General features: G+C 55.5%; 11 protein-coding genes across 11 annotated transcripts; 5 read left to right on the top strand and 6 right to left on the bottom strand.

The window, feature by feature from the left end:
• Positions 1 to 204: 204 nt before the first annotated feature.
• Positions 205 to 1,890, top strand: F5Z01DRAFT_623830 (amino acid permease/ SLC12A domain-containing protein; the record flags this gene model as incomplete). The annotated part of the gene is made up of 1 exon (XM_046261345.1): positions 205 to 1,890. One exon carries the CDS (start codon positions 205 to 207, stop codon positions 1,888 to 1,890), a length of 1,686 nt encoding a protein of 561 aa, XP_046117415.1.
• Positions 1,891 to 2,002: 112 nt separating this feature from the next.
• Positions 2,003 to 6,537, bottom strand: F5Z01DRAFT_657325 (uncharacterized protein). Its single transcript, XM_046263639.1, has 3 exons — positions 5,871 to 6,537; positions 2,887 to 5,814; positions 2,003 to 2,824 (listed from the first exon to the last, which is right to left on the bottom strand). Exons 1-3 carry the CDS (start codon positions 6,199 to 6,201, stop codon positions 2,115 to 2,117), a joined length of 3,969 nt encoding a protein of 1,322 aa, XP_046117414.1. The 5' UTR covers positions 6,202 to 6,537; the 3' UTR covers positions 2,003 to 2,114.
• Positions 6,538 to 6,732: 195 nt separating this feature from the next.
• F5Z01DRAFT_657324 (cytochrome P450) lies at positions 6,733 to 8,758 on the bottom strand. The gene is made up of 2 exons (XM_046263638.1): positions 8,320 to 8,758; positions 6,733 to 8,255 (listed from the first exon to the last, which is right to left on the bottom strand). The coding sequence occupies exons 1-2, from the start codon at positions 8,581 to 8,583 to the stop codon at positions 6,948 to 6,950; spliced, it is 1,572 nt and encodes a 523-aa protein (XP_046117413.1). The 5' UTR covers positions 8,584 to 8,758; the 3' UTR covers positions 6,733 to 6,947.
• A 1,631-nt stretch (positions 8,759 to 10,389) lies between these two features.
• On the bottom strand, positions 10,390 to 11,037 carry F5Z01DRAFT_140180 (uncharacterized protein). Its single transcript, XM_046257664.1, has one exon. The coding sequence runs from the start codon at positions 10,935 to 10,937 to the stop codon at positions 10,434 to 10,436; it is 504 nt and encodes a 167-aa protein (XP_046117412.1). The 5' UTR covers positions 10,938 to 11,037; the 3' UTR covers positions 10,390 to 10,433.
• On the top strand, positions 10,820 to 13,118 carry F5Z01DRAFT_724849 (uncharacterized protein). Its single transcript, XM_046266631.1, has 2 exons — positions 10,820 to 11,094; positions 11,156 to 13,118. Exons 1-2 carry the CDS (start codon positions 11,087 to 11,089, stop codon positions 12,966 to 12,968), a joined length of 1,821 nt encoding a protein of 606 aa, XP_046117411.1. The 5' UTR covers positions 10,820 to 11,086; the 3' UTR covers positions 12,969 to 13,118.
• A 63-nt stretch (positions 13,119 to 13,181) lies between these two features.
• On the top strand, positions 13,182 to 14,489 carry F5Z01DRAFT_657317 (rhamnogalacturonan acetylesterase). The gene has a single exon (XM_046263637.1). The coding sequence runs from the start codon at positions 13,618 to 13,620 to the stop codon at positions 14,365 to 14,367; it is 750 nt and encodes a 249-aa protein (XP_046117410.1). The 5' UTR covers positions 13,182 to 13,617; the 3' UTR covers positions 14,368 to 14,489.
• Positions 14,490 to 14,862: 373 nt separating this feature from the next.
• F5Z01DRAFT_140102 (uncharacterized protein) lies at positions 14,863 to 15,515 on the bottom strand. The gene has a single exon (XM_046257663.1). The coding sequence runs from the start codon at positions 15,345 to 15,347 to the stop codon at positions 14,877 to 14,879; it is 471 nt and encodes a 156-aa protein (XP_046117409.1). The 5' UTR covers positions 15,348 to 15,515; the 3' UTR covers positions 14,863 to 14,876.
• On the bottom strand, positions 14,991 to 16,633 carry F5Z01DRAFT_657316 (ClpP/crotonase-like domain-containing protein). Its single transcript, XM_046263636.1, has 6 exons — positions 16,367 to 16,633; positions 16,171 to 16,301; positions 16,073 to 16,102; positions 15,875 to 15,991; positions 15,634 to 15,811; positions 14,991 to 15,580 (listed from the first exon to the last, which is right to left on the bottom strand). The coding sequence occupies exons 1-6, from the start codon at positions 16,554 to 16,556 to the stop codon at positions 15,453 to 15,455; spliced, it is 774 nt and encodes a 257-aa protein (XP_046117408.1). The 5' UTR covers positions 16,557 to 16,633; the 3' UTR covers positions 14,991 to 15,452.
• A 2,344-nt stretch (positions 16,634 to 18,977) lies between these two features.
• On the top strand, positions 18,978 to 22,663 carry F5Z01DRAFT_140095 (AMP-binding enzyme). Its single transcript, XM_046257662.1, has 7 exons — positions 18,978 to 19,733; positions 19,800 to 19,934; positions 19,993 to 20,075; positions 20,124 to 20,227; positions 20,283 to 20,567; positions 20,624 to 20,717; positions 20,768 to 22,663. The coding sequence occupies exons 1-7, from the start codon at positions 19,154 to 19,156 to the stop codon at positions 22,535 to 22,537; spliced, it is 3,051 nt and encodes a 1,016-aa protein (XP_046117407.1). The 5' UTR covers positions 18,978 to 19,153; the 3' UTR covers positions 22,538 to 22,663.
• A 164-nt stretch (positions 22,664 to 22,827) lies between these two features.
• Positions 22,828 to 24,545, top strand: F5Z01DRAFT_140062 (uncharacterized protein). The gene has a single exon (XM_046257660.1). The coding sequence runs from the start codon at positions 23,033 to 23,035 to the stop codon at positions 24,359 to 24,361; it is 1,329 nt and encodes a 442-aa protein (XP_046117406.1). The 5' UTR covers positions 22,828 to 23,032; the 3' UTR covers positions 24,362 to 24,545.
• Positions 24,546 to 25,404: 859 nt separating this feature from the next.
• Positions 25,405 to 27,360, bottom strand: F5Z01DRAFT_140086 (GTP-binding protein YchF). Its single transcript, XM_046257661.1, has 3 exons — positions 26,781 to 27,360; positions 26,239 to 26,724; positions 25,405 to 26,028 (listed from the first exon to the last, which is right to left on the bottom strand). The coding sequence occupies exons 1-3, from the start codon at positions 26,925 to 26,927 to the stop codon at positions 25,474 to 25,476; spliced, it is 1,188 nt and encodes a 395-aa protein (XP_046117405.1). The 5' UTR covers positions 26,928 to 27,360; the 3' UTR covers positions 25,405 to 25,473.
• Positions 27,361 to 27,389: the final 29 nt, after the last annotated feature.

The following is a 27,389-nucleotide window of genomic DNA, read 5'->3' as shown; positions in this document are numbered from 1 at the left end:
CTTCAGTCTAATTCGCAGGCAAGCAGGCAGGCAGGCTGCACGCACGCGCGCGATGAGCTCTACCGACCTTATTCTTGATGACGTGACGCCCGACGGACCGATAGTGGTGAACAATGCCCATGGACCCTGGAATTTTTCCTCATCCTCTCCCTCCCCTCTGTCTCTCCTGTCCCCGACTGACCGTGAGTGAATCTACCCCTCATCATGTTGGGTAAGAAAACGGCTGGCGGCGCGCCCGTCGCAGAGCCTCATCCCGCCGACGGTCTGTCCGCGTATCAGTCGGCCACCAACAATGCCCACCACAACGACCCCGAGCACAATGGCAGCAGCAGCGACGACGACCTTCTGCATGATCCCGACTCGGGCGTCAAGCGCGGCCTCAAGAATCGCCATCTGTCCATGATGGCCCTCGCGGGCATCATTGGGCCCGGCCTGCTCGTTGGTGCAGGTGGCGCCCTGTCCAACGGTGGCCCTGCCTCGCTGATCATCGGCTTTGGCGTCATTGGCATCATCGCCTTCTTCATCATGCAGAGCCTGGGCGAGATCACCACCATCTTCCCCGGCGGAGGCTCCTTTGTCAGCTTGGCGGAGCGCATGGTCGACAAGTCGTTCAGTGTGGCCGTAGGCTGGAACTACTTCATCATCTGGGCCACCGTGCTCGCTAACGAGTACAACGTCATCTGCAGCATCCTCACCTACTGGGTGCCCGAGGTGCCCATCTGGGGCTGGTTCTTGATTCTGTGGAGCCTGTTCTTGGGCTTCCAGCTCCTGGGCATCGCGGCCTTTGGCGAGGCCGAGTTCTGGCTCGCGCTCATGAAACTCGTCGGTCTCACGGCCTTCTTTATATTCTCCATTGTTTACGCGGCCGGTGGACTGATCGGGCAGTCCGAACCCCTCGGCTTCCGATACTGGAACGATCCTGGCGCCTTCAACGGCAATGGCTTCCGCGGCGTGGCGACCGTCTTCGTCTTCTGCTCGACTTTCTACGCTGGTGTCGAGTCCATCGCCGTGGCCGCCACCGAGACGCGCAACCCGGGCACCGCCGTGCCGCAGGCTATCCGACAGGTGTTCTGGCGCATCATCTTCGTGTACATGGGTTCCGCTCTCTTCTTTGGCATCACCTGCCCCGCCAATGCAAGCGAGCTTGTGTCCGCGGACGCCAAGGCACTGCAGAGTCCCATGACGGTGGCCCTCCAGAACGCCGGCTGGGAGGGTGGCGTGCACCTCATCAACGCCTTCATCCTGCTGACCTGCCTCTCCGCCGTCAATTCGTCCATCTACATCGGCTCACGCACCATTCTCTACATGGCGCAGTCCGGCAAGGCGCCCCGTTTCCTGGGCTGGGTGAACATGGGAGGTGTGCCTGTTTGGGCCATCGTTCTGACCAACGCCGTGGGTTCCATCTCCATGATGAACGTTTCGACCGGCGCGGCCAAGGCCTACGGCTACATTGTCAACCTCTCGGGCATCAGCACCTTCTTGGTCTGGGGCAGCATCAGCTTCATCCACATCCGTTTCCGGCGTGGTTGGGCTGCGCAAGGCCGCAGCGCCAGCGATCTCCCCTTCAAGAGCATGCTGTGGCCCTTCAACGCCTACTTTGGCGTCTTTGCCAACATCTTCCTCGCCTTGGTCTCCGGCTGGACGAATCTGTCGCCCTTTGACGCGCCCAACTTTGTCGTCGCCTACATCCTCTTCCCCGTGTTCGGCCTGATTTACGTGGCGTGCAAGCTCCTGTGGCGCGGCCGGGACAAGTTCAAGAGGAGCCATGAGATGGACCTCGATAGCGGCAGGAGGACCGATCTCGACAAGTCCGGTATCGTCCCTGGCGATGAGGAGGAGATTGCGCCGGCGAAGAAACCAATGTGGAGGAAAATACACGCTTGGTTTTAGAGTTGATACACACAGACTGTCAGTACTGCCACCACGGTGCACGTACTTGACAGCTTCCAAAGATATACAACCAGTACAGTAGAATTCCGCCATGAGGCGATAAAGTCCATATAGATATTAGATCTCCATCTATCATCAAAACACAAAACTCCTAGTGCTGTTATGCTATCCTTGCCTTGCCCAACGCCATGATCCAAGGTACCCAGAAGGCCGCTGCTCATTATTTATGAATGCTCGCTGCTTGTAGTTGTGGCTGGTGCTGCTGTTGTTGCCGCTGCTGTGTCGACAACATCCCTCTTGGGCTCCGGTGCCGCCTCCGCCATCTCTCTGTCCTGCACTTTCAGCTCAGGCGAGTGGAGCACACCCCATTCCCTGTCTTTGCCTTCTTCGGCCACGCCCCTGACTTTGCGCAGCGCACGCATCAGGCCGTCGAGTTGGTTCCTTTCCTGAACGACCATGCCTCGTACGTAATCCCGGATGAGACGCTTGCCCATCTGGTCGTGCATGCTCTGCCATCCCGCCAGCTCAGACGCCACGGTCTGCTGTGTGTACCGTAGTTCTCGCGACAGATAGCTGGCCTCCTGTCTCGAGGCCTTTGCACGCTCTTCCTTCTCATCTTGCATGCGTTGTCGTGTGTCGTCCAAAAGCCCGAGTGGCCACCTCGATGGCCGGACGGCGGCGCTGTAGTTGCGTTCTGCTTCTCTCTTGGCAGCTTGTATCTGGCTGATCAGAGTCGTCGGCCGCGATAGGGCGGACAAGAGACCCTGCACAGTGGATTGAACGCCTAGTAACGAGGTGTGGAGGATGACCTGCGGATTCTTCTGTGTGGGCGTTAGGGCGCGAACATAGGACTCAAAGGCGTCCATGTGTGTCCTGGGCAGGAATTTGAGTGTTGAGACTGCTCTGTGTAGGAGCACTGACGCATCATACATGTCTAAACCGAGTTAGTTAGTTGGCCAGAACGGTCATACTGCTGAGGAAGGAGTTGTCTCTTACCCGCTGCGGCGAGGCCCACGCTGTTGGCTCGCCTTGTGACAGACTTTGTCGAGTAGCTCACACCCCTGACCATTTCGCGCGCATGATTCACAAATTGCTCGACCTCGCGCATATCCTCAACCGGTTCATACTCGTCCCTCACGCGCTCCATCCGTGTCTCGGCCTTGAGTTTTGAGCGCTCGCGCATCGTGTCCAGTTGCAACTCAGGTACCAGAAAGAACTCCCACAACATTTCATGGGTCGCAAAGGTCGGGTGATTCAGTAAGACCTTCAGTGCAGAATCGGTCTTGGCGTGGATATCGCGCAGGATGGCTCTCGACGGCTTCGAGGGAATCTGGAAAGGCGATCGCGTATCGGTGGCGGTGGGCAGCCACGAAGCTGGGCTCTCCTCCCCCAGGAGCTGCATCAGCTGCTCAAAGTCTGACAACGACCTCCTGCTGGACGTCACGGTGTAGCTGTCACGATCCGTGGGCGCTGCCGACTTGAGTACGAGCCTCACGCTCCCGTCCTCCACGAAGAACGCCCTCACCACACCCGTTATCCGCCCATCCTTGCCAGGGACCATTGTGAACAGGCCCAGGTCGTCTATGCGGTTGCGAACATCGTCGTCTTTAGCAAGCTCAACTGCCGTGAGCCCCCGAAGCTCCTTCGCGGCAGTGTCGACGCGGGGGTCTTCAAACAGCACCCTGACCATATCATACCTGCCGTATTTGCTTGCCACCATCAGCGGGGTGAAACGCTTCTCATTAGTCGCGTTCACGTCTACATCGCAGTGGCGCAGGATCATCAGGGCCAAGAGAGGGTCATTGATGATGTGTAGCAAGGTGTTGCTCTTGTTGTCAACGTGTTCCTCAATGTGAAGGGGTTCCCCGTCATGCTGCGCTTGTCGCGCCGCTGCCAACCCCTGCTCTACCATGTCGTGGTAGTCGGCGTGGTCATAGGAGCGACACAATGCAAACAGAGGCGTCTGCCCGTTCTTGTCTCGCTGTCGCCACGGAATGAGGTGTCCAAGGCGGCCAATCATCCATGGAGCGTTGAACAAGTAGTGTCCGACACTGCGTCCCCAGATATCTTGCAGAGCGACATACCTGATGAGCTCCTCTTCGCTTGCCGCGTCTGAGATGAAATTCCAAAGCGTGTCCAGAACTTCAGCATTGCCTAGTTGAACAGCAGCACTGAGCAGCGTCACATTCTCACTGTTCATGTCGACTAACAGATTCGCCAGTGGATAGTACTCGTCCAGAGTCAGAAGATACTGAAGAACAGCTGGGCGGCCGTTTTGTATCGCCATCATTGGGATCGACTCGCCAAACCCATCATTAGTTTGGGTCAGGCGCTCGACTGAGATGTCGCCCTCCAAAGCGCTGCCAATACTCGCAAGGCTTGCTGTCCGCGAATGGAACGATATCTCTGAGCCACTCGACATGCTCCGAGTGTCCATCGCGACACGCTTCACACGCTTAAAGGGTATCGCAGGGCTTTCATCATTGGCCCCGGATCCAGATTGGAACGGAAAGACATGGCTGAGCCCTGATCCATCAGAGAACGAGTCGGGTATCGTGTACGTCCACGAGGACCGGCGCGCATGGCCGTTCGGTATGCTCCATGACACCGAAGGCCTCCTGGACCTCGGCGACTCGGGCGACTCAAGGCCCTCGTGCAAGGCTGATGAGCTTGGTTCGATGATGTCTCTTAGGTCATGCATTTTGCCTTCTTTGGCGGCATCCCACAACGCCTTGTTCCGTCGGCTCGCACGTCGTAGCCCCGACGAGTCCATGGCCAAGTACGTCAGGACCGCTTCAAATGTGCTAAGTGCGTATCCCAACTCGCCGGTGTCGACATCGTCGATAAAGATGAAGCTGCGTATGTAGGTAAGGCGGGCCTGAAGATGCCGTACTTGAGACCTGATCACAACGTATAGCAGCAACGACACGAGGGTGTCTGCGTTCACCGTCATAATCGCCTTCTCGGACGTCGCTTCAACAGCTTTGTCGTTCGGTTGGCGCTCGGTGAGCTGAGAGACAATCTTCATGGTCGACAGCAGGAGGTCCATCATCTCTTGTGGACTCATGGCCGCCATCATCTTTCTAAACTCTTCCACCGCCGCGCCAAGCTGGATGACGAGGTCATGTTTCCCCGGAATGCCGCCTTCAATGGCGATGCCCAGCTGAGAGATATCGATGAACTCCACCTGTCTGATTTTGGCCTCTAGCTCCAAGTCCTCGGGTCGTTTAAGTTGGTTCAGCTTTGGGAAAACCAGATGATGCACGTTTTCCGTGACATATCGCTCGATGAGTTTCTCCACCAGAGGTCCTGTCAGATCGGTCGTCGCACCCAAGAGCGACAATTGCTGCTTGTCAACCCCCTGGAAGAGGTCAATGGCCGCCGTGACTGCCGATTCGAGCGATGCCCTCATGATGACCTCGTCATCATCTGCATAGTAATCGTTCTGGACGAGCAAGGGTCGGTCCCCAGCCTCAGTGTGTTTCGAGACACTGTTGGATCTCGCCTTTTTCGTCGCCGAAGCAATGGGCCCTTCGGGCAGCGGATCTGGTATGCTCTCGGACGATGGTGGAGGCGGTAGCGGTTTCTGAAAGACGTTTGTGAATTCGAGGAACAGCTTCTCCAGTCCCGGGTGCATTTGTCGCGCGATCATGGGAAACTGATTCAGGAGGTCATGAAAGCTTTGAACGTCCTTTTTCTTGGGTATCGAATCGACTTGTGAGTCGGTTTTGACTGCCTTTGCTTGCTCAGATGCTCTGCGTTGTCTGGTGCCGGAGGACAGTACGGCAGGTATGATCTTGACCTCCTCCCACGTCCCGACGAGCGGTTTCGATATGAAGTAGAGAAGCCATTGTCTGGGCTCGAATACGTCCGGATAGTAGGTGTTGTCGCTGAGGACCTGTGCTTGCGCTAATGATTTGAAACCTGTCAACGAGAACGTCAGCAAACATGACCTCCGCTCATGGCTTCCTTGCCCCTACCCTTGTTACTATACACATATGAGTCCTTGATAATGACGCTCCTCCCATTGACAGTCGACAGCTGCTTGGCCTTGCCCCTCACCTCCCTTAAATTGGGCACGCCATCCTTGACGCCTGGGCCGGTTCCGGGCGGCGGGATGCGCAGCACATGGCTGGCTAGGAACTCCTCCGAGGCGATGACCTCGTTCGAGGGCGCACCGCTCTCGGTCTCGCGATATGTTATGAGAACATCCGTCAGCGGGACGAGGAGGATGTGGTGATGGACAGGTGTGCACTGGGCGGCCACCGAGCTCTTGAAGAAGGCGGCTAGGAAGGGGTTGAGTGGTTGCATTCATTCGACTTGCTCGGCCGTCTTTTGGAGCGGTTCGGGGCCCAAAGATGGGCAGTTGGCAAGGCTGAAGAGCTGCGGAGACTTTTCGCGACGGTGGTGGTCGAAGATGGCATTAAATGGTCAATCGAGCTCTGCCTGTTCGCGACGTGCGGATCGTGATCGCGGAAGCTGTGGCTGTGGGTGTGACAATGTCGTCGGTGACGCGATCGATGATGGAGATCAATATTGGCGGCAGAGGAGGATAGACAGGCTGAAGTTAGGGATCGCGAGAAGGGAATGACCGTGGATGACAGGTTGAATGTGTCTTATCTTGGATGTTGACTTCATCGCAATCGCTAGCCTAAGCGTACGTACCTGGCCTTACCAGCATTCGCAAGCTGTCGATCTGCCCTTGACGCTGACTGGCCACAGCTCAGGTAAGGTGCCTTGGGTGGGTACCTTACCTGTCTAGCGGCCAGCCTTCCAGGGGAGCCAAGTCCAGTCCCTGTCATGACCGGAGCTTGGGCCATCCGCTGTCCCGACTGGAGGTCGGATTATTGCTGTCCCCGACCAAACGCTCACTTCATCACCAGCCGTCTATTGTTGTCAGCAGGCATTTTATTATCACAGAACATAACAATCACTCCAGCCCTCTCGGACTAATTCAATCGTTATTTAATCCGCAGTCAATTCATGGTGTACTAGCAAACGAAACGACCTGGTGGCCATGTCGATCAGATCAGAAGTCTATGGTCATTGTCACCCAATCATCGCCTTTCCCATCGCAGCTCTGACGGCTGCACTGGCCTGGAGAACAAGGACGTGTAATCCGTCTCCGGCACCGTTCTCGATCCGTCCATTGTGAAGAACTTGAACTCCCGGACCAAGGTGGCGACAATGACACTGAGGTTAAGGTACGCGAACTTCTCCCCAATGCACCGATGACGCCCCGCTCCAAAGGGCAGGTAAGGGCTTCGCGTGCCTTTTGAGATGGCAACCTCATTCACGTCGTCATCTTCTTCTTCTCCACCCGCTTTGGTACTGTCCCAGCGATGAGGGTTCCATTCGTGAGTATTGGGGAAGAACTCGTCGCTCAGTGCTGTGACGAGCGGCGAGCACAGCAGCGTCTTGCTGGTGTCAATGATGAAATCGGTACCCGGCACTGGCATTGGCTTCTTGACCTTGCGCAGTACCGAGTGGATGGACGAATGCACTCGAAGAGTCTCCTTGACGACGTTGCGCAGAAGAGGTAGCTTCTCGAGGTCTCGGTACTGCAATGGCTCAAGTCGCCCTCCACCGGCCAAGTTCTGTACCTGTTCCTGGTATAGCTCCTCGGTGATATCGGGACAAGACGCCAGGTGGCATATGATCCAGGTGCTGGCGGACGAAGAAGTGTGCTGTCCTGCCATGAGCAGCGTGATCATCATGTGCGCAATCTCGTGATCAGGCACCGGCGTGCCATCCTTGTACGTGCAGTTCATCAGGTTCCAGATCATGTCGAAGCCTTCTTCGCCGCCGCTCTTTCGACGCTTATTGATAATGTCGACGTAGATGTCTCGCATCCTGTTCCTGGCCGCGTCGCGCTTGCGGTTGTGCGGCAGTGGCGCCCATGGCAGCATGAAGTTGATGGGGGAGAATCCCATGTCCAGATCGTGATACAAGCTAGCGAACTCGGTGGTCAGTTTATCCCGCACCTCGTCGCCTTGTAAGGCTCGTCCAGCCGTAAAGATCGTAATCTGTGAACATGTTTGGCTGACGTCAAAGGTTCCAACTTGACCCCTGAACTGGGGCGCGCTTGCGACGTAGTCCACCACCTCCCGCTCGATGCGTGGAACATGGTCCTCGAGGGCCTTTTGTGTAAGACCGAACTTGACAAACCTCTTTTGCTCCATGAGTTTCGAATTCGGACAGTCGTAGACGACATCGGATCCAAAGACCGGGGTCGTCAGGGGGCTGTAGATCTCTTCGGCGCTGAGGTCGGAGTGTTTGGCGTTGAGGATGAACTCGTTTCCGTCGATGCCAAAATAGCAGGTGATGTTTTTTCCGAGCATTTTAAAGGTGAAAACGTCGCCAAACTGCAGAGTGTCATCTTTAGCATGTGGTCCCGCGGTTAGGATGGTTTGGCAAAAGCCAGCGTACCTTCTCACGGTTCTTGGTGAAGAAGCTGTAAGGCGCCATTCCATACTCAATTGCATTGCCAATGAATGGAATCCAGTGGAAAACGGCTGGGGGTTCAGATTTGCTTCGGGGCAGGAGTTGGCGGATGATGTTGACGACGAATAGCAGAACGAACGCCGAGGCAGACCACTGAACGTATTTTACAAAGCCTTCCATGATTGAAGAAGAATACCAGAGTGCAAATTCGATAGCCTTTTTGAAACCTTTGGAGGCCGTGCTGTACATGTAGGCAGTTGCATGTTCGCAACACAGGAGACGAGAGGGTGCCGAGCCCCCTTTATACACGCATGCAACGACACACACAACAGACAAGGCGGGCTCGAGCTTGCAGGAGTTGAAGAGAAGTGGTATTACTGTGCTTTCCCTGTCATTCCCTGAGGATTTGATATCATGTGCATCGCCTAATGGTCATCAAATGTCATGTCTGCTCCAAGGCGAATACGCAGCGTGTCGTGTTCGCTTACGGGTTCGTGTTCGTGTTCGTATCCGCAGTCGTACATATGTACTCAGAAAGTCTTCCAAAGGGTTGAACTTGGCTCAATTCATAAAGGCAACCTACATTGAAATACTATCATTTGGCTAAAACTACTTTTATACAAATTAACATGTCGTGGTGGAAAGATTGCCTCGTGGACTTCTAGCCAGGGGAAGTCGGTGATCAACTGATCGGGCGCAACGCCCATTGTCCACACACGCAGTATTGCGATAAAGTCCAGAAAACCCAGTGAGATATGTGCTTACTCTGACAGACTTTTTAATCTTTAGTTCAATGTTGCCATCACCACAATGCGTTGTTACCCACCTTTTGTGTGTGAACCTGAAGTCTCCGCCAGTATTTGTGCAGCCCCTGAATCCTTGTCGGCTCCGACACTCTTCGCATCGTCCAACACTGGTGAAAATCTCGCTAGGCTTTAGCTGGCCCTGGTCCAGACAGTACTTGTGGAAGTCTTCCTACCAGGTGGGTTTGAGGTCAGTTGCCTACATGGCTCACAGCCACAGCAAAAAGGCGTCTTTGATGCTATGACAGAATTCCTCATTGTATGTTATCTTCTTAGTCCCGTTCTGAGCCTTGAAATTTCAACAATCGAGAGTTCGTAAATCGCCAATAATAGAACCTTTCCTAGACTTCAAGTCACCAGATTAGCCCTGTTATAGTTGCTGAGACGCCAAACAGGATCATACTGCATTAGTTATCGCGATCACTAATAACCAGCCAGGCCATAATCGTCGTCCATTGTTCCGGTCAATGTTCCGGTCAATCTATGATTGAAGGTATTTCCGCGATTAACAACGAATCCAGCCACATAGTGCCTCGATTCGATTCTTGATTCTCAATGTACTACTGCCTAGTAATCACGGTCCTCGTCTGTTAGCATTTAAACTGAAGGCTACCCTGCAGCGCTAGACCGCAGACGTGGAAAAGCACTCATGTGATATCGTTGATTGCCCAGTCGATTTCTTTGGAAATCAAGGATTCTTCAGTAATACACCATCTCTCTTAATTAGCTTTAGATGTCTTAGAGATCCTGCCATTGATCGAACGCGTTGCTCACCAGAAATCATAACCCTACTACCGTGCCACAATATCCAAGTCGGCTTGAAGTCGGTACGGACCTACACAACTTACCACTTTAGGGAGAGCTGTCCCTTGCTCACGTCATCATTGGCTGTTCACGTCCGGGCCCGCGCGTCGTCGCGCTATGACGGCCCAATCAGAGCGCGTTGCCGCTCTTGACCAATCCCGTGTACGAGAACCCATCGCGCCCATCATGGTACGCGCCGCGGGTGCGGCTGTGCAGTTTGAATGCCGCGTAGGCCACGAGTACCCTCAGAGAACGGACCCCTTGGACTATTTGCGCAGGCGCTCGTCCGACGTGAGAGGCGGCTGTTACAGCGCAGGCGCTCGGCTCTTTGGGATCTGCTCAGTCTGGGCCCGAAGCTTGGCCGGGCTAGGGTCGCCTTACGTATGTCAGAATGTTCCGACCTAATGTGGTAAATATAGAAATATCCATATCGCACGGCACTGCGGAAAGGTGACTTTGCCGTGGAAGCAGGAATCCATCGAACGACCAGCGTCAACAGCACCACGTCTCGTCGTCGTCCAGCGGGAACGCGTCGGTCGGTCTTGATCGCAGAGCGCGCCTCACGCAAACATAGTTAGACCGCGACCGACAGTGCTGTCGGAGACCGCGCAGCAAAAGAACGTGGCCCGTTGTCCAAGAAACGAAACACGTCAAAGAGACAACGACAGGAAACATTGTCCTCGTGTAGTGGAGAACCATGCACAAGGCGCATGGAGATGACTCGAAGCGAACCAGAGGGCCACTCAGGAGGCCAGGACGTGCAGCCACGGCCGCGACCCCAGATCCGCACGTCGCACTGTGCATGCGCCCTACCGCGTCTGTGGAGAACAGTGCGCGACCGCGATGGGCGCGTTTCACCCTCAGATCTCTAGTCGTAGATCCGGCGCGCTTGAATGATTTGCGATACAGGGCGTCTGGGAGAATCCGTTGGATGGGACTCATCCGTGCATCATGGGGCCCAGGTCGGCCATGGATAAGAAGACCTGCCTTTGCCATTCTGGCTTCCAATCATCCTCAGCATCTTTTCCATCTGTTCCCTATTCCTCTGTTTGTGTTTGAGAAGAAGCGACGAGACTGGCTCTCGTTTGCGTTTACATCTTGTTTGAGAGCAGGCCTCTCGTAGTAATCTAGCTAATCAAGCCACCATGTCTGTGTAAGTCAGCCCTCACCTAGGTGAGACACCAACTAGTCTGGTCGATGCTCATATCGTACAGGTACAGTCAGGAAGCTGACTTGAGCTTCGACTTTGGCTACCCCTACTCGTCATTCGAGCTCCCTGTCACATCATCATCATCACCAGAGCTCATGCCGGTCATGGACTTTGCCCTCGATCCCGTCTTCTTGGACCTTGACCTTGATCTTGAACTGGCGTCCGGCTACCAGCCTTATACTGCGCCCGAACAAGCACACAAGCCTCACACCCATACTCGTTCATCATCGCGAGCATCCATCTACTCCTCTGCGTCAACAGTGGACTCGACGTCAGACTCTGTCTGCACCCGCCTGTCCACCCCTCCTCGTGCCAGCCCTCCAGTCCACCACCATGGTCCCATCCTGCTGCCCAAGATCCGCTCCCAGGATCAGGATGTCGACACCGCTCCACCAAGGCACCATCACATCTCTGCGCACAAGACCGTCACGCCACCTCCCGCACCTCGTCGCGTAAAGACAAGGCGTCCTGCGGGAAACCACGCCAGGAGCTACACCAACCCCGAGACCCTGAGCAACATGGCCGCATTTGCCCACATGTCTTTCTCGACACCAACGCCACAGCCCCAGCAGCACCAGCTGGACGACAGCTTCTCCAACTCGTTGCTATGCTCGCCTGCCAGCTTTGCTCCCGAGTGCGAGACTCCATCAACCCGTCGCAGCAGCAGCGTCGATGCCGCCGCACTGAACAAGTACGGCTACCCGACGTACCGTCAGGCGCCTGTGGTCCAACAGCCAGATTTCACATTCCCGTCCGCCTATACGCCCCGTGCGCCCTCTCCTCTCGCCGTGGGCGCTGCTGCGGCCAGTGTCACCCCTGAGCCGACACCTTCCAGTGTGCTCAAGACTTTCCTCACCTCTCCCAACCCTGCTGCCTCGCTTGTACGGACCGTGTCCTTCCCGCACAGAGACCCCAACATCAAGCACTTTTGGTGGGATGTTCGCAGTGTGCGGTCATGGTCCAGCTTTACTGCGTCGACGATCCTCTCCCTGCCAGGCGCCTCCGGCCTATTGAGCACACCAGTCCCCGCTACCCTGCTGCCCCAGCCAGCCATGTCTGCTCGGCACCCGGAAACCGAGGCTGCGCTGCACAGCATCTACGCATCCTACTATCTCCCCAAGCTCAATGCGGCGCTTGCTCTGTCGTCTTCTCGTCCCCTACATATCACTGTGCCTTCAGCCAAGAAACCCATGGCTGGCACAGAAGACCTCCTTTTCGCGGTCAACCCGGCTGGCGAGTCATCCACCGCTTCCGCCATGTTTGGCGGCAAGCCTTCAGCTCGTGTTGTCGGGCTCGTTCGCACCTTTGATCGCTTCAATACCGGAATGCGCGTTGAGGGCAACATCAAGAGAGTTGAATACCTCCGTGGCCTCGCAGCACTGCACTACGCTATGCGTGAACACGGCTGCCGATACGGATTTATCCTGACCGAGATTGAGCTCGTCGTTGTCAGGAATGGCACACAGGCCACCCCTTTCTTTGGCGACCTGGAAATCGCCTCTGTCCAGCTGGCTGCAGCTGCGCCATCCGAGACAAGCATGAGCGAGGTTCCCCTCACCGCTTGTCTTGCCCTCTGGGGGCTTTGTCAGATGGCATCCAACAGCAGCCCGCAGCCACCTCACGCGCATTGGAGGTCTGAGATTGGTGCGCCGGCGGAGGGTACACGCCGCAAGGCCAAGCCGAGAGACTCATGGATGCCAGCGCCCCAGCTGGCCGAGAAGAGGGAGGCCAAGAGGACTCGAGGTTGGATCTGGCCCGAGGATGCCATTGGAAGGAAGGAGATGGGCCGAAGAGGCGTGCGATACAACGGGATCTAAGTAGGGGCGGGCACCCAACGAGAGATGACTGGACGAGTGATGAAGATTATGAGGACGAAAAGAAAGAATTACGCAGCAATGTCAGCATGTATGACTATACCATGCTCATAATTAAGCAGCCAGCATCGTTGCGGACCCAGTGACACATTTTTACCGTGAAATAGTATCCGCAAACAATCTCGCTGTCGAGTCCTCGAAACTTCAACACCGCGAACCTGATACTCGCCACCTGAAACCTTGGCACGGCCACAATATTATAACGAGGTTTGTCCGCCCGAGCTCCACGCCTGCTCTGCCCGTTCGGTATAACTTTTGGACGAAACGACGACAGCACGGAGCGGGACGTTCCGCAAAGGAATTAGGGATATTTCCACCTGGGTGATTGGGGCGGGTGGATGCCGGTCGAGCGGAGATGGTAGGTAGATCTGCGACATTGCCCTGCATGACACCGGCACCTGTACCGGAGCTCGCTTGGCTTTCCTGCGAGCTTGAATGTGCTATGGGCTGAAATGGTCGGGATTTGAGTATAAGTACGGGGAAGTGTGTCGAAATCTGGGGTATCGCTTCCATCCGTGGATCATCCTCGAAGACTGGAGCACTGCACTTTGACCTAGCCTCAAACGAGTATCACACAGTACCGAATTTCAAGATGAAGCTCACTTCCGTTTCCGCCCTGTTCCTCGCGGGCCTGCGTGCGGTGGACGCCCGGACAGCCTACTTCTGCGGTGACAGCACCATGGCAGCCCGAGGCGCCAACGACGGTGACACTGACGGCTGGGGCGCCTACATTGGCAAATACCTGACCATCCCCGCCGTCAACAAGGCCATTGGCGGTCGCTCCGCGCGCTCGTACTACAACGAGGGCCGCTTCCAAGAGGTGGCCAACCTCGTCCAGCCCGGGGACATTGTGGTCATTGAGTTTGGCCACAACGACGGCGGGTCACCCGAGAGCAACGACAATGGACGATCGGACTGCCCTGGCGCGGGCACGGAGACGTGCATATCGGACAAGACGGGTGAGACGGTGTACACCTTTGTCTTCTACGTCATCCAGGCGTCTCGCCTCTTCCTGTCCAAGGGCGCGACCGTCGTCCTGAGCTCGCAGACGCCCAACAACCAGTGGGAGACGGGGACCTACCAGGGGGCGCCCAGCCGGTTTGTCGGGTACCAGAAGACGGCCACCAAGGCGCTGAACAACCCCGATGTCACCTTTGTCGACAACTTCCAGGCTGTCAGCAACCTGTACCTCTCCCTCGGCCGGGATGCCGTCAACGCGTTCTATCCCAACGACCACACGCACACGAGTCCCGCGGGTGCCGATGCCATTGCTCAGGCGTTTGCTGGTGCCGTTGCGGCAGGTATGAATGGGACCACGAGCTTGACGCCCTTTATCAAGTGAGGGATGAAGCAGAAGGGAGAGGGCGCCGTTTTTAGTCCGGTATATACATACAATGATCAAGCGTAGCAAGCATCTATGTACCTGGTCAGGCATTAAAATGAATCCGTGTAGGATGATTACCTCCAACGCGATCCTCGTCCGGCAGTTTGAAATACTGCATTTGACTTCGATGCCCATTCCTACTCTTGGCAGGCGTCAGGCTCGGAGAAAACTCACCGGTCTGCTGACCGCGGATATGCTGTGCTCGTTGAATGTGTAGTACAACAAAGGCGTGAGTACCCGACAGGAAGAAGAAACGACGGCCGAATCACATTGTCGGCCAATGGAGACTTGACACAATTATCGTGCTTGTCGTGAGGCAGCACAAGAGCAACGTGCGTGACCAGTTGCATGCTCGATGGGAGTCTGGTACAACAAGGCTGCCACGTCTGTCGGAATCTGAGTGTATGGAATCTGGACGCCTTCAGGAAAGTGCATGTCAACGAATCCAGACGGCAAGCCATCGTTCATTAGGCAGCAAAAGGAACGGATCCTTGGCCGTGATTCATATAACACGACACGAAGGAGCGACTTGAAGAAGCGACTCGAAGAAAAGACGAGCAAAACATCAACACCGCCATTGTCCAACGTGCTACGGCTACAGGTAAGGACTCAGCGCGGAATACATGGCCATAGCTGACGGCAACAGACTTTATCACATACAGAACAGCGCCATCGCGAGCTTCAGTCATCATGACGAGTACCATAGCCATGCTCGAGGATGCGATCGAACTTCGGAAGCTGCACCGGCAAGACCTGGAGAAGATGCGGGATAGGGTCCAGAGCCGACTGGAGCTTGCCATCGACTTGGACGGCCAGCTGGAGCCGATTGTGAGCGGCGGCAGCTCCGAGGACCAGGAGAAGCGAAACGAGGAGACGCTGAATCTGAAAGAGTCCATCGACCAAGCCGAGCGCCAGCTGGCCGACATTGACCGCGCCATCAGAGATTGCGAGGACGAGATTGAGGAACTCGAGGAGCAGAAGAAGGAACTGGAGGCGGACAATACCGCATAAGGGTGGCGACGTGTTGGCACTATTAGGTACTACTAGCCCGTCTTCCAGGTCGGCGTCCTCTTCTCGAGGAACGCTGCCACACCCTCTCGCTTGTCCGCCGTGCCAAAGGCGAAGTAGTACAGACTTCTCTCAAACTCATCATCACGGCCGAGATCATCAGCTGCGAAGTGTCAATCAGCGTGATACGATGTGAAAGTGCACCGAATCACTTACCTCTCTTGATAGCCTCCTTCGACAAGGCGACGGCCGTGGAACTCTTCCCTGCCAACTGCGCTGCCACTGTGAGAGTCTCCTCCAGGACAGTCCCAGGTTCGTATATGTCAGCCACGAGGCCAGCAGCATGGGCCTCGGGGGCCTCGATCTGCTTGCCCAGTAGGATGACTTGCATTGCCTTTCAGAAGCATGTGAGTCTCTCGCGCCTGGCAGATTCAACAGGAGGATGAGTTGAGCTCACCTTGAACTTGCCAACGGCATTTGTCAGTCTCTGCGTGCCACCGGCGCCGGGCAAAAGCCCGATACTGACTTCAGGCAGCCCAAAGCGAGCAGTGTTGGAGGCAAAGATGATGTCACACTGCAGTGAGGCTCGTGTGTCAGTTTTACGTTGCATAAGGCAAGGGGGCCGGTCAGCTGGCCCGGAAACATGTGAACTCACCATCAATGTGACCTCGAAGCCACCTCCAAGCTGCATGGCGAAGACGAGTCAATCAAACCAGCGGCTGCATGCACTCCCAGGAAGTACGTAGTACTCACAGCCATGCCCTCAACCGCGGCGAGGATGGGTTTGCGGATCCCAGCAATACATGTGCAAAGGTCTTCAAGATAGCGACGCTGCCGTGCCATTTCAGCGTCGAGCTGAGAGATCTCCTTAATGTCCGCCCCCGCTATAGCATGTCAGTCACTGGCGGAGAAGACCTTGGAGAGCTTCCATCCCAAGGGGTCTTTTTACCTGAGAAGAATGTGCTGCTGCCAGTAACGACTATCACCCTGACCAAACTGTCATTGGCAGCCGTGGTGAGGCCTTGGAGCAGTTGGTCGATGAGGTCCTGCGAGAGAGCATTGCGCTTGGTTGGCCGGTTGAAGGCCAGGACTCTGACGCCATCCGAGGGTGTTGATACTGTGACAAGAGCGTCTGCCATGGTTATGCGTGAAGGACGTCTAAGAGCTGACAAAGAAGAATGAAACTCCGAGGTATGGTCTCCAATGCGTGTTTGCTTGCCAATTAGTTGCGGTGCTAATGCTAAGGGGGGGCTGGTTTGGTCACCCACCTGGGCTATTGTTAAAGACGACCCCAGCCCTTATTACGAGGTTCAGAACTTCAGAAGGAACCTCTGCGGACGACGCCTTCTGCCAGAAGAACAGCATGTCTCTTGCACACGGACGACGCGTAAGATCCTTGACCATCCCCGGCCTCACAATTGTGGATTGTGGAGCTGGCGTCCCCCTTGTTCAAGAGACCTTGAATCTCAGAGCTCAAGTTTGCATGTGAGGATCGTGACCGGTGCAAGACAATCGCTGCCGAGACCTGAAACCTACCATTCCTGGACAAGACTTGTCTACCAAACCAAACCGAAGCCTTCAAGAATCACATGCAGTAACCGAGCAACGACCGGCGTGGGGCCGAATGCAACCCATGACAGGGACGGCCTTGAACTGCGAAGGAGCATCGAGCACACGCGCGCAGACAAACGCAAAGAACTTTGACGATGTCGCCCAATACGGAGGCAAGCGAGGAAGAGGTGAGGCCTGCATTAGGCAGGCGGTTTCGTCGAGGCCGCAGGTATGCCTGCCTCCATTCGCTCTCTGCGCGCTAGACTACGCCGTAGTTGGGATCGAACACGATGCGCGCCTCATCTCCGTCTGCCAGTCTCGTTCTGTGACCTGTCCCCTTTGGAAATGCGGGGAGACAAGGGGCGGGAGAAACAGTTGACGAGATTCGGCCGCGTATTACGGATACAGGAACAGGAGAGGAAGAAGTCAGCGGAAATCTGCAAGTGTCGTATTTGCGGGGTTTTTGGGCTTCAAAATACCACCCATTGGCAGACCCAAGACTCTGACAAAAGCTTGTGTCAGCATCCGCGATCCCTGTCCCTTCTCCAACGGTCCAACCTCTTGACGGATTTGACAGGGCGAGTCGGAGTCTGACGCCGTCGATGCCTCGAACCAGCCGCGTTCCGCCGCCTGCAAGGGGCGGGCGACTCGGTAGACAGGACCGACGACCGTGGGCTGCGTTGGCGTCTGATGGATGTCCGCGTACGGTAACATGCCTACAAGTACGGAAGAATATGTGTCCTGTCACCTGCGTGATGCAGCTCGTGGGGGGAAGCTGTGAGAACGAGGGTGGTTGATGACTTCAGGGTGTTGTTGAACGCGCTGGCAAGCGCGCTTGCGAGTTGCTCTTGTGAGGCACTCCAGTCCCTCCAAAAGGGGGCTCATCACCGCGCACCATGTTTCGTACACGGCCCAGTCCGTACGCATACTCGCAGGGGAAAATCGAGAGTTTCACCCGCTGGCCTGGCGAATTCTGCTACGGCGCTAATTAGAGCAGCTGTCACAAGTTTACAGTTTCCGAGCCCCACAAGCACGGCAATTGAAGAATTAGGCGCGCTCCGCCAACATGGACATGAACATGCTACTGCTACGCTGCGCGCTGCGGGAACACGTCATGGGCTTCACCAAGAAGCCAGACGCATGCACCTGAAGAGAGTTCGCGTGGGAAACAGGCATAATTAGCCCGTCGATCCTGGACACCATTTCCAGAAGGGGTGGCTCCAGCCTCCAAGAGACCACCAGTCCAGGTACGTGTCGTATTGGCGTGGGTCTGGGAACTAAGGACGGGACTCCTGGAACCTCGAGGCAGATCCAGCTACTACGTACAGAGCGAGGAGAACCACAGCACAAGCGTAGGTACTAATCAGCATGGCAATCTTCTTGCTCTCATGACGTAAATGGCAGCCAGCGCTGTCTGCACTGGTGGGATCTCCACCGTTCAAACAGTAGCAAAGCATAGCCCGGGAACACGAGATAATTCGACAGCGCGGATCCAGGATATTAGCCTGGTGGGCTCTGCCGCCATTTGATACTAGGTACGTATCCGTACTGGGTTCTGTTTTCCAAATGGTGACACGGACGCATCCAGTCCGCCAGCGTACTTGGGACCTGGTTAACCTTACCTACCTGATCTCCTACGGAGTAATTAGACGTCTGGCCATTCGCAGTGACCAAGTCCAATGTGCGGCACGAGTCCAGATTCGGCAGCGAGCACCGTCCGTGGCCTGCAAGCTGTCCACCTGCATGTCGACAACGGGACTCGATGGAACCTTCCGACAAGGTAACAAACAAGTGTGTATCGGCGCTACGTATACTTGTTGCAACTTGCAACATGCTCACCCGTGTCACTTGTCCAGACTTCACATAGAGCCATGGGCGGCAGGGTTCCGTCTACCTTGACCTGGATGAAGTTCTTGGATATTGGCCAGGGGTGAAGGGGGATGTCGTTGACGAGCAAGTATAAGAGCAGGCATGCCTCGTCGAAATCAAGCGGAAACACCGCCATACTAGGTCATGTTCAGATCGCACAGAGGTATCACAGCCTCAGCGTAACACGTCCTTTGCTTTGCTTTGCTCTTCTGCATTCACTTCTCGACGGCGCCTGCTTAGACGTCCCCAGGGCTGGACCCCATTCATCTTCCCCGGCTTCATACCCCATAAGCCTTCACCATCTCCCTCAGACACAATGGCACCCCTTCACCAAACGTCGCGGCCCGCCTCGGACAGCGTGTTCCCCCAGATGTTTGGTCCCGAGAGCCATCCTCGCTTCAGTACCATCACAGATGCCTTCAAGCACCAGGTACTCACCAACCCAGACTCCCTCGCCGCAGTGAGCATCTCGTCCGCACACAAGACTGAGGAGATCACGTACCGGGCCCTCTCGAACCGCGCGGCGCGCCTGGCTGTCGAGATGCGACGTCTTGGTGTACGTCCCGGCGACCGCGTACCCTTGGTGGTCAAGCGCGGCATCCACATGCTGGTAGGCATCATGGCCGTGCTCTCCTGCGGCGCGCAGTATGCGCCCCTTGACGGCGGCGTCGTGCCAGACTCTACGCTGCGCTTCGTGGTGGAGCAGAACTGCGGCGGGCGTGGCGTCGTGCTGGCCATGGGCGTGACGAAACATCGCCTGGGCGAGTTTCCTGGGCTCAGCGTTATTTGTATCGATGAGCTGTCTGAGCGTAGTGGCGATGAGAGTCGCTCAGATTATCTCGTGCTGGAGAACTTTGCAGAGCCCGACAGCGGGTGCTACATTATTTACACTTCAGGTTCGTGAAATTGCGAAAGACGCGAGATACACTGAGCGAAGAATGAAAGACTGACGATCCCTCTAGGCACTACGGGCACACCAAAGGGGGTGGATGTCACACACAAAAATGTCACCAATTTGATCTGCCAATCACCAGGTGATTTGGGAATCACGACTGGGACAAAAGTTGGTCAGACCCTCAATATCAGCTTTGATATGGGTGAGTTTGCCTCTTGGATGCATGTGCAATATTGAGGATTGAAATTGACTTGGCGCAGCTGCCTGGGAAATCCTGGGCACGCTATGCAACGGAGGAACACTGATTCTCAGGGGCTCAGATTGGAATGCGTGTATAAGAGAGGTGAGTAAAGTAGTGAAGTTTGATCCAGAAGAGGCTGACACGAAGCAGATTGAGGTGCTCATCTGCACGCCGACCATTCTCGCCAAATATGAACCCCAGGACTATCCCAAGATCAGAACCGTCGCCACAGCCGGAGAGCCAACCTCCCAACGGTATGCTCTGATCGGACATAGTCTGATCCAAGGCTGTGCTAACATGACTCTCCAGATTGGCCGACAAATGGGCCGCAAACAAGACGTACTACAACTGTTGCGGTCCCACTGAGACCACAATTGTCAACACTATGCACAAGCACGTCAGTGGCGGGCCATTGACTATTGGAAAACCAACCCCCGGCAACAATGTCTACATTCTCAATGAAAACCACGAGCTTGTTCCTGATGGCGAGCCTGGGGTGATGTGGGCCGGTGGTCTGGGAGTGTCCAGGGGTTATCTCGGGCTTCCTGAGAAGACTGCAGAGCGATACGTCCCGGATCCATTCTTGAATACGAGGTGAGTGTGGCACAAGGAGAATCATTCAGCATCAGCAATCGACTAATACCGCATAGATCGAAAACATACAACACAGGCGACCTCGGGAGATGGCTGGCCGATGGATCTATCGAAATCCTTTGTCGAGTTGATGACCAGGTGAAGGTAAAGGTGAGTAATTCTGATCTCTCCCTCATAAGTCTTCATTTCTGACAAATCAGGGCTTCCGGGTTGAGCTCGACGGAGTCACCGCTTCGGTCAACTCTTGCAGTGTTGTCGACAGAGGCGTCGTGCTTTTCTGGGGCGGCGAGATCCATGCATTCATCACCCCAGCCAACGCCGACGTCGACGCTGTCAAGACTCACCTGCAGACGCGCCAGCCATACTACGCCGTGCCTTCGCATTTCCATCTTCTCAATGAACTTCCCGTGACCTCCAACGGCAAGATCGACAAGAAGCTGCTCAAGGAGTCCGCCTCCGGCACACAGGCGCTGGTCGTCGAGAAGCCCAGCTCAACTGCGGATGTGACAAATCCGCCCAGCCTCGAAAAGCAACTATCCGGGACCACCGAGACAACGTTGTACGACTGGTCGAAATCAAGCTCCATCTCGAACTCGAGCTCGAGCTTTGTGGACGAGAAGGCCGGGGTCGTCGACCTGGAGGCTGCTGTGCCCGACAAGAAGCAGAGGAAGGCCGTTCGTGGCATCCGCCATCGCGTGCTGATCGTCTACCGACAACTTTTCACTCTCATGGCTCTTCTCAACATGGCCACCGTCGTCATAGTGGCCTTTACGGGCTTCCAGCGCGAAGCTGTGGGCACCGTCACTGCCGTCAACCTCACCATTGCCGTTCTCATGAGACAGGAATTCGTCATCAACGCCATTTACACGACAACGTGCAGCATTCCCAAGTCATGGCCTCTCTGGATCCGTACGCGGGCCGCTCGCGTCTTCCATCTCGGTGGCGTCCATTCAGGGGCTGGCGTCAGTGCAGCGCTTTGGATGTTCGCCAACACGGCCGGCGACACAGCGTGCATGGCGTTGGGTACTTGCAATGGACACTGGGGGAGACTCTCACTTGCCGCCAAGATTATCGCTTGGATCATCGCCGCTCTCTTTGTTGCCATGCTGGCCATGGCGTACCCGACGGTCCGCAAGGCGCATCACAACAAATTCGAAATCTTCCACCGGTTCGTGGGCTGGACTCTTCTCGGTCTCTTCTGGGCACAAGTTGTGCTCACCGCCAACGACACAAAAGCTGCTGATATTCCCCTTGGAACGGCTGCGGTCAGGACACCCTCTCTGTGGCTCCTGGTTGTTGCCACGCTCAGCGTCGCCTCGTCTTGGTTCTGGCTCAAAAAGGTTCCCGTCAAGGCTGAGCCCCTGTCCAAGCACGCGGTCCGTTTGCATTTTGACTACACGGTTCCGGTCAATGGCTCGTTCACGCGACTGTCTCACAAACCACTCCTCGAGTGGCACTCGTTCGCCACCATCCCTGCCCCTGAGGCTGTGGACGGCAACCCCAAAGGCTACTCGCTTGTCGTCTCCAACGCCGGTGACTGGACGCGCGCCATGGTCGAAAACCCCAGCCCCAAGATCTGGGTGCGAGGCGTGCCGACGTGTGGTGTCATGCGCATCGCGACCCTCTTCAACCGGGTTGTCATCGTCGCCACCGGTTCTGGTATTGGTCCCCAGCTCGGACATATCCTCAACCCATCGTGCCCGACCAAGCTGCTCTGGTCCACCAAAGATCCCGAGAACACGTTTGGCAAGCCCATGTGCGACCTGCTCAAGTCCAAGTGCCCGGACGCCGTCATCTGGGACACCGGCACCCAAGGCCGCCCGGATCTCGTCAAGATGTCGTACAACCTCGCCAAGGACTTTGACGCGGAGGCTGTCATCATCATCGCCAACGAGAAGATCACCAAAAAGGTTGTCTACGGCCTGGAGACGCGTGGCGTGTCTGCCTATGGGGCGATTTGGGATAGTTAGGCGCAGACGGGGGTGGCGTTTCGGTATTTTTTTTTGTTCTTGGTAAAGGAGCTCTTGGAAGGAAGCGAGTTATCTGTTTTCATTGTTTTGTTTTTAGCCCAGGCTTTTGCCTTTCATATAATTGCCGTTACTGGTTGCTTCTTCTACATGTGACCTTACCTGTATCTTTGCGGGACAGCTGGCCTACATGCTGATTTGCCAAGCGTTGCTGGTCATCATGCCTCAAGAACGAGTGAGAAATAGTTGTAAGCCAAGATAGTCACTTAGTTCCTAATGTTGTCGTGTGCCGCGCTCCCAATTCTGATCTCAACGCGCTGTACTGTGCGTAGTGCTGCAAGTGACGGCTGATGACCCCAAGGATCGCACTGTGCGCGCTTGGGGTACATGTAGACAGGGGCTCGTTTGTCTTTCACTCAGTCACACATTGATTGAAAGAATAGACGTCTGACCGCACCTTGTAACGGGAGATCCATTTCTATTGCCAATTTAGCCAAGATGAAAGCTCTCAAAAGGTTCGCGAAAAGGTTCAAGCGACGTCGTCCCAAACCGTCTCAGACGAAGCCCCAAGTTGTCGACGCGGAACCAAACCAGCCTCTTCCTCTTCTCGCCCCAACGGCCCAAGTTGTACCAGAGTCTACCTCACTGCCACCGTCAACAGATACATACGGCGCATTTTCGCGCCTCCCGACAGAAATCCGGCGGCAGATTCTCACCTACGCCTTTGGCGAACGCACGGTGCACATCGACCTATCTTGGCGCCACCCTCTGGTACGGCGCTCTGCGCCCGTGTCCGGGGCAGGGCCACAAGGGGCGTCAAAGAAGCACTGTGGACTGGGCGAACAACTTGTCGAGGATAACACGCTGCCAAAGCGGTGGCAGTGGTTCAGCTGCGTGTGCCACCGGAGTGCCGAGACGGAGAATCCGACAAGGATCGCATTTTTCAAGTTGGAGACGACAATTTGGCCCTTTGAAGACAAGTGCCTCGAGGGCGAGTACTGCGACTGCGGTGGAAGCGACAGGCCAGGGCAAGGACAGGAGGACTGTTTCCTCGGGGTGATTGGGTGGCTGCTCGCTTGCCGTGGGGCATACAGTGACGGCGTGGACGTGCTATTCTCGACGAACACGTTCTATCTCTCGAGTGTTCCCCTGCTGCTCAATATGCGGCGCCTGATATCGCCTAATGGGGTTGATAAGATCAAGTCTGTGCAGCTCGCTTTAGGAGAGCCTCGACTCACTCGATTTGCTAAAGACCCTCTTGTACATGGCCTGTGGAAGGGGACCGACAAGGAGGAGAAGGCCTGTGCTTTCCCACAGGTTTGTTCCACGGTGCCAAACCTCTTTTCTAATGTGCGTCGTCTGGAGCTTTATGTGCAGAGCCAACTATGGCCTTCGCGAGACGTTCCCGTGGACCAAAGAGTGCCTCTGTTGGTGCGCAACGTGATGGATCCCCTCGAGGACATGGTACGCTCCCTCGGCGCAGACAAGCAGGTCGTTATCGCCGTCACCCTGGAGGCTCATAAAGCCCTCATGCAGAAGCACGGAGAGCTCGAGGGTGCCGCATTCCGGTGGGAGCCCGAGGCGGGCGCCGATGACTCCATCGAGCGATACGGCCGGTTTTGGAGGGCTCTCGGCAGCGATGACAACGGGAACGAGGTAGGGTACTGGCTGCGCACCGGCTGGAACGACCATGACATGGTAAATCATCCGTATATGACGTACTGCTTCGGTTCAGGAGGCAGCATATTTGATTTGTGGGGGTATTATAAGAGGGAGGCGGCGCTGGGCCGGTCTCAGTATGGTAGCAACGTAACGTTCGAGGACTAGGGGCGTGAGTACAGGGCTGGCTCACACGATGGAAGCATTTACATGTCATTGGCGAGATAAGCGACAAGGCCTCCGACTAATGAACTGGACACAAGTGTGCCGCTGCTGCGGGAGGTTGCTGACGATACTTGGATACTGGGCCGGCTGCCCTTCTTAAGCGGTTAGCACTACATACTATACATGACCAGCTTCGCGACGCGTCATAGAGATAGCCAGCTAACTTGAACGGACCGGTAGAGTGAGATTTGTTTAATAATTTGACGCCATGTAACACCAAACCTTCTCGTCGATTCTCCTCTTCGCGCTGCTTCCAGTCAGCCATCTGTCTCGTGGTAAAGAGTGCTGCCTTACTTGTCCATACTTGTTGATTAAATAGCGTGCGCAAGCTCTACATAAAGGCACATGAGGCGAGAGCTCATTCCTGGCTCTTGCTTCGTGGTCCGATCCTCCTGATCACCTCAACTGTGACCCATGCTAGTGATAGAATGGCGACTGTGATTCTGATCTCCTTGAGGATGGACGGAGCCGCAGTCGGAAGGTGGAAGGAATGGACGTGATTGATGGTCCCAGAGTGCTGGGCCGAGAGTAAAAATTGCTCCATCTTTGCGCGGCTTCCGTTAACGACCTCGAGTGAAGACAAGACAGGTGGTGTGAGTCGTGACGAAGTAGGCTGAGCCGCGGAGGAGCCTGATAACGTAGAGGAAAAGGTTGGGGAAAAAAACGGAGTTGCTGTGGAAACGGGATTCGGTGGCTGTCTTGGACTCCTGTTTTAGTATCACTCCCCAAGTACTTTGCCTTGAAATTGCCTCGGATTCAATAAGTAAAGGCCTCTACTCTTTTGACGTTATAGAGAGAGCTCTCGGGCTCCGACTCCAGTGGGGACGTTCAACCCCTGAACAAAACATAAGTTTGACGACATGGCAGGCGGGAGAGATGTCTGTGGGCCATGCGAGAGAGAGCATGCGCGCGTTGTGTCTACACATGGCATCTGACGAAGCATGAGTAGTAGTCGACAGTGTAATAACACAAATAATCGTCTACGTTGACAGGGCACAAGCAGCATTAAAGGTTTTACTTTTTCATCTTAACTAATCTGGGAATATTTTCCACGACTAGCTCTTGGCGGCACCAGCCTTGATCAGCATGATATCGCCGTCTTCCACAACGTACTCCTTGCCCTTGGTCATGATCTTACCCTTGGCCTTGACCTCGGCTTCATCGCCACCACACTCCTTGAGCACGTTGAAGTTGTATACAACGGCCTGGATAAAGGTCTTCTCAAAGTCTGTGTGGATGACACCAGCCGCCTGCGGCGCCTTGGTGCCGGTGCGGATGGTCCACTGGCGCACCTCATCGGGGCCAGTTGTGAAGAAGCTACCGAGTTGAAGAGTTTTGCGCATCTGTGTGATCAGCTTGGGAATGACGGTCTCTGCGCCGACGTTCTTCATCTCCTCCTTGGCCTCGTCTTCGGTCTCATAGCGCGTCAAGCGCTCCTCGAAGGCGACGGAGACAGGGATGATCGGGTCGCCGTCAGCGTGCTCCTTGATCCACTCGGCGATCTTGGGCAAGTGCTTGTTCTTCTTGCGGATGAAGTCACGCTCAGACAAGTTGACGAGGTAGACCACAGGCTTGGCCGTCAGAAGGAAAAGAGGGTTGATGACCTCGATCTGGTAAAACTGTCAGTAAAGAACGCGACAAAACATGACAGAACTGATGTGTGGGTTGCTTCAAAGATCAGAGAGGATGTTATCTCAGTATGCACTCTAGCGTTATATGGTGAGGCATTCGAAGAGCTGGGATTAGATTCAGGCCGTTTGGGCCTTTTGTCATCACGGAAGCTGGGGTTGCAAATACAGAAAAAGGTGAAAATCGCTTACCTCCTTGGGACCCCAGTTGCCCTTGCGGACATCCTTGTCGTCGTTCAACCAGGCGAGAACCTTTTCGATAATCTCCTGTTCTTGACGGGCCTTCTTCTGTTCCAGACTCTGGCCACCCATGCGGGTCTTCTTCTTCTGGTTCTCGAGCGCCTTCTCCACGAACTCAATGTCCTTGAGTCGCAGTTCGGTGCTGATAATGTCCAAGTCGCGGGTGGGGTTCACATCGCCCTCAATGTGGATGATCTCGGCATCGTCAAAGCAGCGCACAACCTGGAAGATGGCATCGACGGCGCGAATGTGTGACAAGAAGGCGTTGCCCAGACCAGCACCAGTGGATGAACCGCGGGTCAGACCGGCAATATCGTAGACGGTCAAGTTGGCGGGCACCACAGACTTGGGCTTGTACTTGTCGACGAGGTAGTCGAAACGCTCGTCGGGCACGACAACGCGGGCCTCCTCGGGCTCAATGGTCGCGTAGGGGAAGTTCTTTTGCGGCTGTCAGCACCCGCGCGCTCGGTGATGATAGGCAGGGGGCTTCATACAGCAGGGTTACCGAGGTTCGACTTGGTGATGGCCTGGAAGAGCGTGGACTTGCCGACGTTGGCGAGGCCAACGATACCACTCTTCAGGTTGTTGCCAGGGCGGCCGAGAGGGATCTTCTCCTCGACGACGGGCTTCTTGGGAGGCATCTTTGCTTTCTTCGCTTTCGCGTAGGAGCGAGAAGGTGTGTGTGTAAAGGTGGTGGTGAGGAGGAGGAGGAAAGGAGCGCGCCCAAGAGCTGCAGACCTAGCTGCGCGGGGGGGAAAGGTTCGGAAGGTAGAAGCGAAGGAAGAGGGAAGAGGGAGTGAGGCCGTTGTGCCTGCAAAGGCGACTATCTCAGTCGCCAATGGCTTTCCTTTTTTTCAGCGCCGCGCCCACGGACAAAGGACGAAGCTGGCTAGAAAATTGAAAGTGATTTGAGGACAGAAATAAGAGATTGTGAGAGCTGGCGTAGAAATGCGACGAATTTTGATGCTCCCCACCTCCGGTTGTTTCTGTCTTTGGCAGGAAGAACATTAGTCCGACTGGAGCCCTCAATCCATCCGGTACGTCACTCGCTCAATAGTACCGTAATATCTCAGAAAGATCGAACAGGCTGGTCCGAGCGTTTT

This window comes from Emericellopsis atlantica, assembly GCF_019669845.1.
Source record: "Emericellopsis atlantica unplaced genomic scaffold F5Z01scaffold_16, whole genome shotgun sequence".
In the NCBI taxonomy this organism is placed as follows: domain Eukaryota; kingdom Fungi; phylum Ascomycota; class Sordariomycetes; order Hypocreales; family Bionectriaceae; genus Emericellopsis; species Emericellopsis atlantica.
Note: the sequence above shows the minus strand (reverse complement) of the source record. Positions and strands in the feature narration are given on the sequence as shown.